This window comes from Bombina bombina, chromosome 1 (genome assembly GCF_027579735.1).
Source record: "Bombina bombina isolate aBomBom1 chromosome 1, aBomBom1.pri, whole genome shotgun sequence".
Classification (NCBI taxonomy): domain Eukaryota; kingdom Metazoa; phylum Chordata; class Amphibia; order Anura; family Bombinatoridae; genus Bombina; species Bombina bombina.
In genome coordinates, this window is record NC_069499.1 from 476,056,329 (window position 1) to 476,072,209 (window position 15,881).

Genomic DNA, 15,881 nt, shown 5'->3' on the forward strand with positions numbered 1-15,881 from the left:
TTAAAGAAAATAAATTATCAGACCTGATTAAAAAACCAGGGCGGGCCGTGGACCGGACACACCGTTGGAGAAAGAAATTTATCAGGTAAACATAAATTCTGTTTTCTCCAACATAGGTGTGTCCGGTCCACGGCGTCATCCTTACTTGTGGGAACCAATACCAAAGCTTTAGGACACGGATGAAGGGAGGGAGCAAATCAGGTCACCTAAATGGAAGGCACCACGGCTTGCAAAACCTTTCTCCCAAAAATAGCCTCAGAAGAAGCAAAAGTATCAAACTTGTAAAATTTGGTAAAAGTGTGCAGTGAAGACCAAGTCGCTGCCCTACATATCTGATCAACAGAAGCCTCGTTCTTGAAGGCCCATGTGGAAGCCACAGCCCTAGTGGAATGAGCCGTGATTCTTTCGGGAGGCTGCCGTCCGGCAGTCTCGTAAGCCAATCTGATGATGCTTTTAATCCAAAAAGAGAGAGAGGTAGAAGTTGCTTTTTGACCTCTCCTTTTACCTGAATAAACAACAAACAGGGAAGATGTTTGTCTAAAATCCTTTGTAGCATCTAAATAGAATTTTAGAGCGCGAACAACATCCAAATTGTGCAACAAACGTTCCTTCTTTGAAACTGGTTTCGGACACAGAGAAGGTACGATAATCTCCTGGTTAATGTTTTTGTTAGAAACAACTTTTGGAAGAAAACCAGGTTTAGTACGTAAAACCACCTTATCTGCATGGAACACCAGATAAGGAGGAGAACACTGCAGAGCAGATAATTCTGAAACTCTTCTAGCAGAAGAAATTGCAACTAAAAACAAAACTTTCCAAGATAATAACTTAATATCAACGGAATGTAAGGGTTCAAACGGAACCCCCTGAAGAACTGAAAGAACTAAATTGAGACTCCAAGGAGGAGTCAAAGGTTTGTAAACAGGCTTGATTCTAACCAGAGCCTGAACAAAGGCTTGAACATCTGGCACAGCTGCCAGTTTTTTGTGAAGTAACTAAAACAGAGCATCCACGCTTACGCTGACAAGGGTTCATTTTGGCTAAAATGTTTTTGACAGAATTATCCATTACAGCCGTTAATTGTTGCATAGTAAGGAGTATTGGCGCGCTAGATGTACTAGGGGCCTCCTGAGTGGGCAAGACTCGTGTAGACGAAGGAGGGAATGATGCAGTACCATGCTTACTCCCCTCACTTGAGGAATCATCTTGGGCATCATTGTCATTATCACATAAATCACATTTATTTAAATGAATAGGAATTCTGGCTTCCCCACATTCAGAACACAGTCTATCTGGTAGTTCAGACATGTTAAACAGGCATAAACTTGATAAGAAAGTACAAAAAACGTTTTGAAATAAAACCGTTACTGTCACTTTAAATTTTAAACTGAACACACTTTATTACTGCAATTGCGAAAAAACATGAAGGAATTGTTCAAAATTCACCAAACTTTCACCACAGTGTCTTAAAGCCTTGAAAATATTGCACACCAATTTTGGAAGCTTTAACCCTTAAAATAACGGAATCGGAGCCGTTTTAAGCTTTAACCCCTTTACAGTCCCTGGTATCTGCTTTGCTGAGACCTAACCAAACCCAAGGGGAATACGATACCAAATGATGCCTTCAGAAGTCTTTTATAAGTATCAGAGCTCCTCTCACATGCGACTGCATGCCATGCCTCTCAAAAACAAGTGCGCAACACCGGCGCGAAAATGAGACTCTGCCTATGCTTTGGGAAAGCCCCTAAAGAATAAGGTGTCTAAAACAGTGCCTGCCGATATTATTATATCAAAATACCCAGAATAAATGATTCCTCAAGGCTAAATAAGTGTTAATATCAATCGATTTAGCCCAAAAAATGTCTACAGTCTAAATAAGCCCTTGTGAAGCCCTTATTTACAATCGTAATAAACATGGCTTACCGGATCCCATAGGGAAAATGACAGCTTCCAGCATTACATCGTCTTGTTAGAATGTGTCATACCTCAAGCAGCAAAGGACTGCAAACTGTTCCCCCAACTGAAGTTAATGCTCTCAACAGTCCTGTGTGGAACAGCCATGGATTTTAGTTACGGTTGCTAAAATCATTTTCCTCATACAAACAGAATTCTTCATCTCTTTTCTGTTTCTGAGTAAATAGTACGTACCAGCACTATTTGAAAATAACAAACTCTTGATTGAATAATGAAAAACTACAGTTAAACACTAAAAAACTCTAAGCCATCTCCGTGGAGATGTTGCCTGTACAACGGCAAAGAGAATGACTGGGGTAGGCGGAGCCTAGGAGGGATCATGTGACCAGCTTTGCTGGGCTCTTTGCCATTTCCTGTTGGGGAAGAGAATATCCCACAAGTAAGGATGACGCCGTGGACCGGACACACCTATGTTGGAGAAAGCATATTTAACGGTTTGCGAGTGCACGCAAACTGCATTACGACTCAATGGAAGCGAGGCCTTGGAGGGCTCAGGTTTTTGGGATGCGATTCGTGGACCTGGTGGGGATGTTCTTTCCTTTGGATTTTTTATGCAAGTCTGAACTGAATAGAATCTTTCCCTGGAAGAGTCATCAGTCTATTCTTAGATTTTATATCTGCCGACTAAGATTTTAACCATAAGGATCTCCTTGCCAGCACTGCTGTCGAGAGTTTTTAGACATTGATCTTGATAATGTCCATCACAGCATCACACATAAATGCTTGAGCCATTCTAAGGGCCTTAATGCAATTTTGTAAACCCTCGGTAGAGGAATTGTCTGCCAACATTTTGGCTAGGGGATCACACCATAGTGTTGCTGCTGCAGCCACACAGGGGAGAGAGACTGCTGGTCTAAGTAAAATACCTTTTTGGAGAAAGACTTTCCTTAAGAAAGACTCCAATGAGCAGTCCATTGAATCTCTAAATTAAGTGCTATTCTACATAGGGATAGTCATACGTTTTGTGGGAGTGGAAATAGCACCATCAACCTTAGGAATTGTTTCCCACACTTCCACATTCTGTTTTGGAATAGGGTACATTTTCCTAAATCGTATGGAAGGAGCAAAAGGAGCACCTGGCCTAAATCAGGGACCTGAACCACCTATTGGATTTTTGGTGGAGCTTTGAAAACAATATTTAACTAATTAACAGATTTCTTTTCAGAAGGCTTTTGCTGAAAAAATTTAAAACCCTCTTCAATAAGTTGCGGATACGACCCATCATAAATTTAAAGGCATTGTCATATCCAGGATCAGGCTCCTCAACATCTGATGACACTTCCCCATCAGAACTAGAAATGTTTGCAGAGCTCTGTAAGATAGCAAACATTTGGGGTTTAGGGGAAGGATTTTGCAATGAGACTAAAATAAAACCCCAAAATAACACTTACGCAGTTTGGGGATCGCCACCAAACAATCTGTCACAATTATTTACATGCTATTTTTAAATTCAGGACTAAAATAAGTAGAATTTCCCTGAGTGACAAGTATTGGACAAACCTCCCTCTGAGAAGTAGATGGTTGAGGTTGTTATCACACAGAGCAGTAAGGCCTACAGACCCTATAAATATATTAAATATCCCTTAAGTACCCCCTGGCAGCTTCCTATATGGGTTCTCACCCCCTTCCTGGGACTGCTAGGCACTGGAAATAAGTTTGGAATCTGTCCCAGACAGTTGAAGTAAAAATATAGTTGCTGAGGTTCTGGATTGAGAGAGAAAAGGCCCGGGAGAAAAGCCAGTGCTGCAGTAATGTAATAAAAACACATTTAGTTCCCCTTAATTAAATAGTAGTGCACAAAGCATAAAAGCCCTTACAAAGGAATAAAACATGGTCCCCAGACTAACTGGAGCCTTCTCTACAGAACTGCACTTTGCACTAAGCAGAAGGTAGTTTTCTTAAAGGGCCAAAACCTAATTACTAAAAGATCCCCCATAAGTACCCCCAGAGTTGCCAGAGGGCTGCAAAGGGTCAGAGGCTCCCCTGAAAAGGATCCTAATGATGGTAAGATCATTAGGGACCTGATAGTGAGGAAAAAAAAATGTCATGAGGAGAGCAGGTTAGGTACCCTGGCTATGCTGTATCTGTGTCAAAATACCTACAAATAGCCTCTGGGATGTGTGTGTAATGTGTAAAGTCACTTACCTTACAGCACCCCCTTCACTGGCTTACCATGTCAATGCAGCTGCAGCAGTATCCAGTAGAGAGACCATCCAGTGCAGGTATCGATTACTATAGAGGATTGCAGCAGGAATTATCCAAGTCCCTCAGAGGGAGGCTAGGGCTGAGTCCCCGCAACACCTGAGGGTACTTATGGCTGAAGTTACCATTAGGGAAATACTGTGCACATAACAGGGTATCCCTATATCATTCAGATGCTGTGTTGAGTCTTTTCTGTCTTCTTTGTAAATGATACTCCCTAGGGACTCTGGGTCTCACATAGGTCTGAGCTACCAATTTGTAATCCATAAGCAAGTAGCTGGAACAACCTCTATTCTCAACAAACTCTTACGAGGCCAATAACAAAACTCCTATTTGGAAATATATCCCATATGTTATGGATAACTGTGGACAATTATTATTTTATAAAATAAATTAAATAAAAGGATGTCAGTAAAATGATCAGAGTAAGACTCTTGATCAACAAATAAAAAACAAAGAAAAAACTACCACCTATGAGGCGACAGCAGCCTCAGAACTAGATGAAGATAAATTCTGAACTGACATTTTACACTTAGTTGAAAGAGGCATGGCCTTCAAACATTTCAGCACTTTTGTTTGAATGAAGTTAATAACTCCAGGAAACAAAGTAGTATATTCCTCCAGTAAGGAACAAACAGAAGGAGCAATAATACCCTTTGAAGCAAGAACAGCAATAGTATTGATCAGAATGCATTAAAACATTATTACATTTATTGCATACAATTGCTGAAGGAAATACCTTAGCATATAAACAATATAAACGTTTAATACTAGTCATAAAATGTTCAAATGAACCAGCGTCAAAGGCAAAATTAGGGACAAAATTACAAGGCTCCATAACTGCTTAAAAAACTAATAATAAAGTTAAATGCAGAAAACAAAGTTAAATTATCATATCAACATTAAAAGAGCTATTGAAGAAAGGGAGACGCTTACCCCTTATGGAAAAATCACTAATACAAGACAAGTACATCTTGCATCCAGACAGCACGCTTGAGGTGTGTGTCAAACTTATGTCATAAATAATAGAAAAGGGTGCCAAAAAGTATGCACACTATAACGCCGATGCACGCAGACCTGAAGGCCAGTGTGCGTCAATAAGAGTTAACAATTTTTGCCAAGACGGGAGGGTACATAGGCGGCCCATACTAAGGGCACCAAGCTTGAACCTCTACCCAAGAAAAAACACTGGTTCGTCCGAAGCCGGTAAATTTTGAAAAGGAAAAAGCCCCAATGACACTGACTCGCAGTTAGTCCAGAAGCCAAACTAGAGACCACAAACGGACTCGACTGAGCCAACAGTCCTCCAGGAGACACTGTCAGCCAACAAACAGTCCTCCACCGCTCATCTCCACAAATGAAGGAGACACCAGCCGAAACACCCAAGGGAACAATACAAGGGAGAACCAAGGAAACCGAAAGGTCCCCTAATACAAAAAAGAACACCTCCACAAGTGAGTTCAGCTCACAGAGGCCCAAAGGGGCCCAAACAAGGAAAGGAGGCCAAGCGAAACCCGGGATAAGACAGGCACAGAGACAGAACAGACATCTCATCAACATCCTACAAGTACGGTTTGCAACTGAAAAGGCAAAGTCCTCCCAGTGTCAAGAATAGCAAGGCATTCAACCATAAAAAAGTGTGTAATGCACCCAGGATAGAACCCCAAGTTTGAAAACACAGAGTCCACAACAGGATGACACAGAGGATACTTGCTAGGAACAAGAAGCTGTCAAGTAAGAAACAGACCGCAAAAGCAACCCCCAGACAGAGGGCATGCTCCAGGCAACCTACGTCGCCGGACCTGCACACAGGACCCTAAAGAGGGGAACACTAACCTCAATCAAGGCCCCACGAGAAGAAGAGAATACCCTCAGACCCCAAAGGAGCCAGTTGAAGGAAAATCTATACCCTAGCAGACTAAGCTAACAGTATAGACTCAACAAAACTCACACATCCAGAGGAGACTGTGACCGAACGCAGTTCCATAGACCGCTCGGCCATCCTGGCCTGCAGTCCCACACCCAGCTGGCCCAACCCAGCCTCAGGGATCCAAAACAGGGGAACAAAGAATCCCAAAACAGGTACAGGAACGTAAGCGTAAGGATAGCACAGCCATCCCCACAGAGTACAAGTACAACCCAACTCTGAAAACAGACAACATGTCCATAGACCTAAGGATCTATCAAAATAAAGGCCCAACAAGTCTGCTTGGAGCCAACAAGACCCTGGGGGGAACCAATCCCAGCTTTCTGCCTCCCATCCAGGAGAAGCCCCAAGCAACTGATCTCCATAGGGAGGAGAATATACCCTAAAGAAAACAGAATTTATGTTTACCTGATAAATTACTTTCTCCAACGGTGTGTCCGGTCCACGGCGTCATCCTTACTTGTGGGATATTCTCTTCCCCAACAGGAAATGGCAAAGAGCCCAGCAAAGCTGGTCACATGATCCCTCCTAGGCTCCGCCTACCCCAGTCATTCGACCGACGTTAAGGAGGAATATTTGCATAGGAGAAACCATATGTTACCGTGGTGACTGTAGTTAAAGAAAATAAATTATCAGACCTGATTAAAAAAACCAGGGCGGGCCGTGGACCGGACACACCGTTGGAGAAAGTAATTTATCAGGTAAACATAAATTCTGTTTTCTCCAACATAGGTGTGTCCGGTCCACGGCGTCATCCTTACTTGTGGGAACCAATACCAAAGCTTTAGGACACGGATGAAGGGAGGGAGCAAATCAGGTCACCTAAATGGAAGGCACCACGGCTTGCAAAACCTTTCTCCCAAAAATAGCCTCAGAAGAAGCAAAAGTATCAAATTTGTAAAATTTAGAAAAAGTGTGCAGTGAAGACCAAGTCGCTGCCTTACATATCTGATCAACAGAAGCCTCGTTCTTGAAGGCCCATGTGGAAGCCACAGCCCTAGTGGAGTGAGCTGTGATTCTTTCAGGAGGCTGCCGTCCGGCAGTCTCATAAGCCAATCGGATAATGCTTTTAATCCAGAAGGAGAGAGAGGTAGAAGTTGCTTTTTGACCTCTCCGTTTACCAGAATAAACAACAAACAAAGACAAAGTTTGTCTGAAATCCTTAGTAGCTGCTAAGTAAAATTTGAGAGCACGAACTACATCCAAGTTGTGCAACAAACGTTCCTTCTTTGAAACTGGATTAGGACACAAAGAAGGCACAACTATCTCCTGGTTAATGTTTTTGTTAGAAACAACTTTTGGAAGAAAACCAGGTTTAGTACGCAAAACCACCTTATCTGCATGGAACACCAGATAAGGAGAAGAACACTGCAGAGCAGATAATTCTGAAACTCTTCTAGCAGAAGAAATTGCAACCAAAAACAAAACTTTCCAAGATAATAACTTAATATCAACGGAATGTAAGGGTTCAAACGGAACCCCCTGAAGAACTGAAAGAACTAGGTTGAGACTCCAAGGAGGAGTCAAAATTTTGTAAACAGGCTTGATTCTAACCAGAGCCTGAACAAAGGCTAGAACATCTGGCACAGCTGCCAGCTTTTTGTGAAGTAACACAGACAAGGCAGAAATCTGTCCCATCAAGGAACTTGCAGATAATCCTTTTTCCAATCCTTCTCGAAGGAAGGATAGACTCTTAGGAATCTTAACCTTGTCCCAAGGGAATCCTGCAGATTCACACCAACAGATATACCAAATTATGTGGTAATTTTTCTGGTTACAGGCTTTCAGGCCTGAACAAGAGTATTAATAACAGAATCTGAGAACCCTCGCTTTGATAAGATCAAGCGTTCAATCTCCAAGCAGTCAGCTGGAGTGGGTCGAACGGACCTAGAACAAGAAGGTCTCGTCTCAAAGGTAGCTTCCATGGTGGAGCCGATGACATATTCACCAGATCTGCATACCAAGTCCTGCGTGGCCACGCAGGAGCTATCAAAATCACCGACGCCCTCTCCTGATTGATCCTGGCTACCAGCCTGGGGATGAGAGGAAACGGCGGGAACACATAAGCTAGTTTGAAGGTCCAAGGTGCTACTAGTGCATCCACTAGAGCCGCCTTGGGATCCCTGGATCTGTACCCGTAGTAAGGAACTCTGAAGTTCTGACGAGAGGCCATCAGATCCATGTCTGGAATGCCCCACGGTTGAGTGACTTGGGCAAAGATTTCCGGATGGAGTTCCCACTCCCCCGGATGCAATGTCTGACGACTCAGAAAATCCGCTTCCCAATTTTCCACTCCTGGGATGTGGATAGCAGACAGGTGGCAGGAGTGAGACTCCGCCCATAGAATGATTTTGGTCACTTCTTCCATCGCTAGGGAACTCCTTGTTCCCCCCTGATGGTTGATGTATGAACTTGGCCCTCGCTAGCTGAGGCCAAGCTTTGAGAGCATTGAATATCGCTCTCAGTTCCAGAATATTTATCGGTAGAAGAGATTCTACCCGAGACCAAAGACCCTGAGCTTTCAGGGATCCCCAGACCGCGCCCCAGCCCATCAGACTGGCGTCGGTCGTGACAATGACCCACTCTGGTCTGCGGAAGGTCATCCCTTGTGACAGGTTGTCCAGGGACAGCCACCAACGGAATGAGTCTCTGGTCCTCTGATTTACTTGTATCTTCGGAGACAAGTCTGAATAGTCCCCATTCCACTGACTGAGCATGAACAGTTGTAATGGTCTTAGATGAATGCGCACAAAAGGAACTATGTCCATTGCCGCTACCATCAAACCTATCACTTCCATGCACTGCGCTATGGAAGGAAGAGGAACGGAATGAAGTATCCGACAAGAGTCTAGAAGTTTTGTTTTTCTGGCTTCTGTCAGAAAAATCCTCATTTCTAAGGAGTCTATTATAGTTCCCAAGAAGGGAACCCTCGTTGACGGAGATAGAGAACTCTTTTCCACGTTCACTTTCCATCCGTGAGATCTGAGAAAGGCCAGGACAATGTCCGTGTGAGCCTTTACTTGAGGAAGGGACGACGCTCGAATCAGAATGTCGTCCAAGTAAGGTACTACAGCAATGCCCCTTGGTCTTAGCACCGCCAGAAGGGACCCTAGTACCTATGAGAAAATCCTAGGAGCAGTGGCTAATCCGAAAGAAAACGCCACGAACTGGAAATGCTTGTCCAGGAATGCAAACCTTAGGAACCGATGATGTTCCTTGTGGATAGGAATATGTAGATACGCATCCTTGAAATCCACCTTGGTCATGAATTGACCTTCCTGGATGGAAGGAAGAAGTGTTCGAATGGTTTCCATCTTGAACGATGGAACCTTGAGAAACTTGTTCAAGATCTTGAGATCTAAGATTGGTCTGAACGTTCCCTCTTTTTTGGGAACTATGAACAGATTGGAGTAGAACCCCATCCCTTGTTCTCCTAATGGAACAGGATGAATCACTCCCATTTTTAGCAGGTCTTCTACCCAATGTAAGAATGCTTGTCTTCTTATGTGGTCTGAAGACAACTGAGACCTGTGGAACCTCCCCCTTGGAGGAAGCCCCTTGAACTCCAGAGAATAACCTTGGGAGACTATTTCTAGCGCCCAAGGATCCAGAACATCTCTTGCCCCAGCCTGAGCGAAGAGAGAGAGTCTGCCCCCCACCAGATCCGGTCCCGGATCGGGGGCCCGCATTTCATGCTGTCTTGGTAGCAGTGGCAGGTTTCCTGGCCTGCTTTCCTTTGTTCCAGCCTTGCATAGGTCTCCAGGCTGGATTGGCTTGAGAAGTATTACCTTCCTGCTTAGAGGACGTAGCCCTTGGGGCTGATCCGTTTCTGCGAAAGGGACGAAACTTAGGTTTATTTTTGGTCTTGAAAAGACCTATCCTGAGGAAGGGCGTGGCCCTTGCCCCCAGTGATATCAGAGATAATCTCTTTCAAGTCAGGGCCAAAGAGTGTTTTCCCCTTGAAAGGAATGTCAAGCAATTTGTTCTTGGAAGACGCATCCGCTGCCCAAGATTTTAACCAAAGCGCTCTGCGCCACAATAGCAAACCCAGAATTTTTTCGCCGCTAACCTAGCCAATTGCAAGGTGGCGTCTAGGGTGAAAGAATTAGCCAATTTAAGAGCACGAATTCTGTCCATAATCTCCTTATAAGAAGAAGAATTACTAATAATCGCCTTTCCTAGCTCATCAAACTAGAAACACGCGGCTGCAGTGACAGGGACAATGCATGCAATTGGTTGTAGAAGGGAACCTTGCTGAACAAACATCTTTAGCAGACCTTCTAATTTTTTATCCATAGGATCTTGGAAAGCACAACTATCTTCTATGGGTATAGTGGCGCGCTTGTGTAGAGTAGAAACCGCCCCCTCGACCTTGGGGACTGTCTGCCATCAGTCCTTTCTGGGGTCGACTATAGGAAAACAATTTTATAAATATGGGGGGAGGTACTAAAGGTATACCGGGCCTGTCCCATTCTTTACTAACAATGTACGCCACCCGCTTGGATATAGGAAAAGCTTCGGGGGGCCCCGGGGCCTCTAAGAACTTTTCCATTTTACATAGTGGTTCTGGAATGACCAGATAATCACAATCATCCAAATTGGATAACACCTCCTTAAGCAGAGCGCGGAGATGTTCCAACTTAAATTTAAAAGTAATCACATCAGGTTCAGCTTGTTGAGAAATGTTTCCTGAATCTGAAATTTCTCCCTCAGACAAAACCTCCCTGGCCCCCTCAGACTGGTGTAGGGGCCCTTCAGAAACCATATCATCAGCGTTCTCATGCTCTACAGAATTTTCTAAAACAGAGCAGTCGCGCTTTCGCTGATAAGTGGGCATATTGGCTAAAATGTTTTTGATAGAATTATCCATTACAGCCGTTAAATGTTGCATAGTAAGGAGTATTGGCGCACTAGATGTACTAGGGGCCTCCTGTATGGGCAAGACTGGTGTAGACGAAGGAGGGGATGATGCAGTACCATGCTTACTCCCCTCACTTGAGGAATCATCTTGGGCATCATTTTTACTAAATTTTTTTATGACATAAAATACATATAGTTAAATGAGAAGGAACCTTGGTTTCCCCACAGTCAGAACACAATCTATCTGGTAGTTCAGACATGTTAAACAGGCATAAACTTGATAACAAAGCACAAAAAACGTTTTAAAATAAAACCGTTACTGTCACTTTAAATTTTAAACTAAACACACTTTATTACTGCAATTGCGAAAAAGTATGAAGGAATTGTTCAAAATTCACCAAAATTTCACCACAGTGTCTTAAAGCCTTAAAAGTATTGCACACCAAATTTGGAAGCTTTAACCCTTAAAATAACGGAACCGGAGCCGTTTTTATATTTAACCCCTTTACAGTCCCTGGAATCTGCTTTGCTGAGACCCAACCAAGCCCAAAGGGGAATACGATACCAAATGATGCCTTCAGAAAGACTTTTCTATGTATCAGAGCTCCACACACATGCAGCTGCATGCCATTGTTCTCAAAAACAAGTGCGCCATACCGGCGCGAAAATGAGGCTCTGACAATGATTAGGGAAAGTCCCTAAAGAATAAGGTGTCTAAAACAGTGCCTGCCGATATAATCTTATCAAAATACCCAGATTAAATGATTCCTCAAGGCTAAATATGTGTTAATAATGAATCGATTTAGCCCAGAAAAAGTCTACAGTCTTAATAAGCCCTTGTGAAGCCCTTATTTACTATCTTAATAAACATGGCTTACCGGAACCCATAGGGAAAATGACAGCTTCCAGCATTACATCGTCTTGTTAGAATGTGTCATACCTCAAGCAGTAAGAGACTGCACCCTGTTCCCCCAACTGAAGTTAATTGCTCTCAACAGTCCTGTGTGGAACAGCCATGGATTTTAGTTACGGTGCTAAAATCATTTTCCTCATACAAACAGAAATCTTCATCTCTTTTCTGTTTCTGAGTAAATAGTACATACCAGCACTATTTTAAAATAACAAACTCTTGATTGAATAATAAAAAAAACTCTAAGCCATCTCCGTGGAGATGTTGCCTGTACAACGGCAAAGAGAATGACTGGGGTAGGCGGAGCCTAGGAGGGATCATGTGACCAGCTTTGCTGGGCTCTTTGCCATTTCCTGTTGGGGAAGAGAATATCCCACAAGTAAGGATGACGCCGTGGACCGGACACACCTATGTTGGAGAAAAGGGATGATACCGAAAGAGCAACAACTGTTCTCAAGGCCCGAAGGCACCAGCTAATGGGAAGAGAAATTCCCAACACAGATGTCCTAGAAAAGGACCTCCCTACAAGTAGCTTGCCAAGCAGAGGCACAGCCAACCCATTCGCCTGCAGAGCAGGGAATCCACGGGAACACTGGCAAGCTAACCAGGGGAATGCAACCCAAAGGCGCACCAGAAATTGGACATCCAACATCAGCAGCTGGGTATCAACCAACCACTCTTGAGGCTCAAGCCACACGTCTAACCACCAGAGGACAAGAGTCACTCTGTAGCAAAGAGTAAAAAATACTCAGAAATCCTGGCCAACCATGACCAGGTTAGGTAGATGGATCAAGGACATAGTCCCATTCCCATTGCTGTGGGACCCCCCGACCAACCCTGAGATCCAAGATCCCAAACCACCCAGACTGGGTCGGTAAAAAGGCCAAGCGAAGCTTCAGCAACCGGAAGTCTCAGGGAGAAAAACAGGTCTGGGTACCCAATAGTTCAGACAGATCTTACCCTAGAAATAATCACCCCAACTGGCCAAAAAAACAGACACAAGGGTATGGATGCATATCCAGAAAATCCAGATAGCATGAGAACTCGAAAACCCCTACCAGAGGAAGGCATCACCCTTAGCTAAAGTCCAACGCTCCAAGGACCAAGGCTAGAAGTCGAATGAAGATATGTCTCAGAGCCTCAGGACGACCAAGGAATACCTCAAGGTCAAAACATCCTACTAACAGGACTAGTCTCCCTAACACCTCCGCACAAGCAAAGGACACAACAAAGAGAAGGCACAAAGCCTACCCAGTTCTGGGGAACCCCAAGCTACACAAAAATCCCCACAGGGAACAACCATCACTAGGAAACACAGATCCCTAAAAGGAGATCCACTCACCCAGAGGCAATGGAAGAAGACCCAAAAGGCCTCTTATACCTCAGTCAAGAGTAAGAGCTGCATACACTAGAAACAGCTTATGCATACACCTGCAAGGAGTTAAGAGCTGCAACAGGTTTCAAACTGCAAACCTTCCGCATGCTAGACAGCTATCCCGTACAAGCTGTTGGTTTAAGCCCAAAAGGACAAATCCAGAGGCCTAGAAATGAAGGCCAAACCGCTCAATAGCGGTAAGGGGCATTAAGCCCTCCCACCCTCCCCCACATGGGGGAGGAAACTCTAAGTTCTGATGAAATCAGATGTCAGATCGAGTGACGCAGCGGAAAAACTCCCCTGCCCGGTCACTTATGACTGAAGGCTACAAGGACTGAAACAATCCTTCCTACCTCACAGACCCACAGGTCCTCTTGAATGCTTAGCTTAACATGAAAACAAACAATGATAACCTGAGCTCTCTGCGCTTCTACCAAACCAACCAAGCAGAACAGCGCCATGTGTCTGAACAGCCACAAGACCGAACAAACCCTACAGGACCAGTCTGTACCTAGGGTTCCAACCGGCAAGCTGCGTACATTCTCCCTCAAAGGAGAAAAAACAGAAACAGACATTTGTAACAGAGGACTAACATGTCTAACAACTTCCGAAGAAGTAATCAATCCCAGAAGATTCCCGAAGGAAACAAAAAAATAAAATATAAGGCAACCAGGAGGTTAAGGCCCAAAAAGACACAGGCCTACCCACAGGACCAGTCAAACGGAGCTCTATCTCACAAAACTGGGAAAGATCTCAAACAAATGACAATCAGGAGCTTACTTCATCCCCACATGTCTAATGAGGTGCACCATTCTAATTATCACTGAAAATCATGTCTGAGCAACACACGAAGGCGCACAATCCTGTAACGGAAGGCACAACACTCAGGGACAGATCCCCCCCCCCCCCCCCGGGAACTGTAGAGGACCTCCACAATGCGGAAGGCCCAGGACAATAGGGCACAAGCACAGACGAACAATCGCCAACATTATGTGGAAGCGAAAACATGCTGCAACCTCCGGGGGAAACACACCACCCCGCATGGAGGAACCATAAACTGGGTTACCCGCATGTGCAGAAGTATGATTTGGTAGGGAACTCGCCTCTCAGAGGACAGGACTCCCAGAGGCTCAGCAGTCCCTTGATTCCCCGAGCCCGCACTCTGAAATGGCATATGTAACAAAACTGGTTGACAGGCGTCAACAAGTCCACTCCGGATTCATCACCGGACACAGAATCTGAAATCAAAATAGTCTCAGTATCAGAATCCTCTGTAACTGAATCTGAAATTAACACAGTCTCAGCATAAGAATCCTCCATAACTGGATAGAGGATATTTAAATATGGACTAAAGTAGTAAAACTAATACGGCACCTGACACCCCCAATGGCTGGGGCACTCACCACCTCCTATGACCAGACCCCTGCGGACTAGAAAATTTTCCTTAGCCACGCTGTCGGGAATGGGGAAATGGAAAAACGGAATGTAGCCAGGCCCGAACACAAGGTGAACCATACAGTCCAAAACCAGATCTCCCAACCAAAAGGCTGCGTCACTTCCAAAAGACTTCAAGTTCCAACCACGAGCCCAGTAAACATTGCACATAAGCAGATTGAATCACATAAACATGATTATAAACCCCCCTGTTCAATAACCCCCCCCCCCCCTTAGGAGATATTAACCCTCGATTCCAAGATACTAAGAGAGACTCACTGAGACCCTTATGTATAAGTTAGATTCGCAATGTGGTAGCCTCTTGGGAAACATTCACATTACAATACATTGCAAATAAAGTAAAATGAAACTATCTTACCAGAATCAACGCTGTGGAACAGGAAAACGGCCTTTCAAGTGTGACGGATAGCAGCATCTTCTCCACCATGGACTTGAGAGAAGAAAGCAGGCAGAGGAGCGAAGTTCAACAACGCTGATTGCTTGAGAAGCTGTTAATATGAGTCGGGATGGTTTTGCAGAAAGAAACTCCCTGCATCTCCGGACTCTAACTTTCATCCAAGCCCTCACTGAAAAACTGACAAGACTACTTAAAACTCCTGTCCCATGCCGAAGAGTACTACCCTCCATAAGAGACAAAAACAAAAATTAAAAATTCTGACACTTCTCTGTCATCCTCCTGGGATGAAAGGCAAAGAATGACTGGGGGATGATGGGAGTGGGAGGAGTATTTAAGCCTTTGGCTGGGTTGTCTTTGCCTCCTCCTGGTGGCCAGGTTCTTAATTCCCAAAAGTAATGAATGCAGCTGTGGACTCTTTCCATTTAAGAAGAAAAGTTGGTATACTAGTATAGGCTGATGTAATGACCAGGGCATTTTAATGTTTTTTTTTTACCCACTCAGGCAATTTCCTGCAGATAGCCATAAATGTGAACAAATTGTATTGACATTTGTCTGATTTTACCTCATCAGATGACTTTAAGAACGATATATATGAATTTAAAACCTCCAATTTTTCTTCTATACTTCGATCAAGAGTTTTCAGTTTTTCATCCAAGAGACAAGCTTTACTTCTACACACGTCAGTGTCAGATGAGTCCATGCCTACCCCCTCTTTAAAAATTTGGGCAGTTGATTTCAAGTATTTTGTTGCGTCCTATAAAGAAAAAAAGCAGAATATGTG

The 15,881-nt window shown here is 44.0% G+C and overlaps 1 protein-coding gene across 2 annotated transcripts in view; it reads right to left on the reverse strand.

Moving 5' to 3' along the window:
- Positions 1–15,881, reverse strand: part of CCDC141 (coiled-coil domain containing 141) — a 796,073-nt gene that overhangs the window by 317,232 nt on the left and 462,960 nt on the right. For both annotated transcript variants that reach the window (XM_053698512.1, XM_053698511.1), the window contains exon 11: positions 15,663–15,854. In XM_053698512.1, the coding sequence (XP_053554487.1) occupies positions 15,663–15,854 (192 nt within the window). The remainder of the gene's footprint in view (positions 1–15,662; positions 15,855–15,881) is intronic.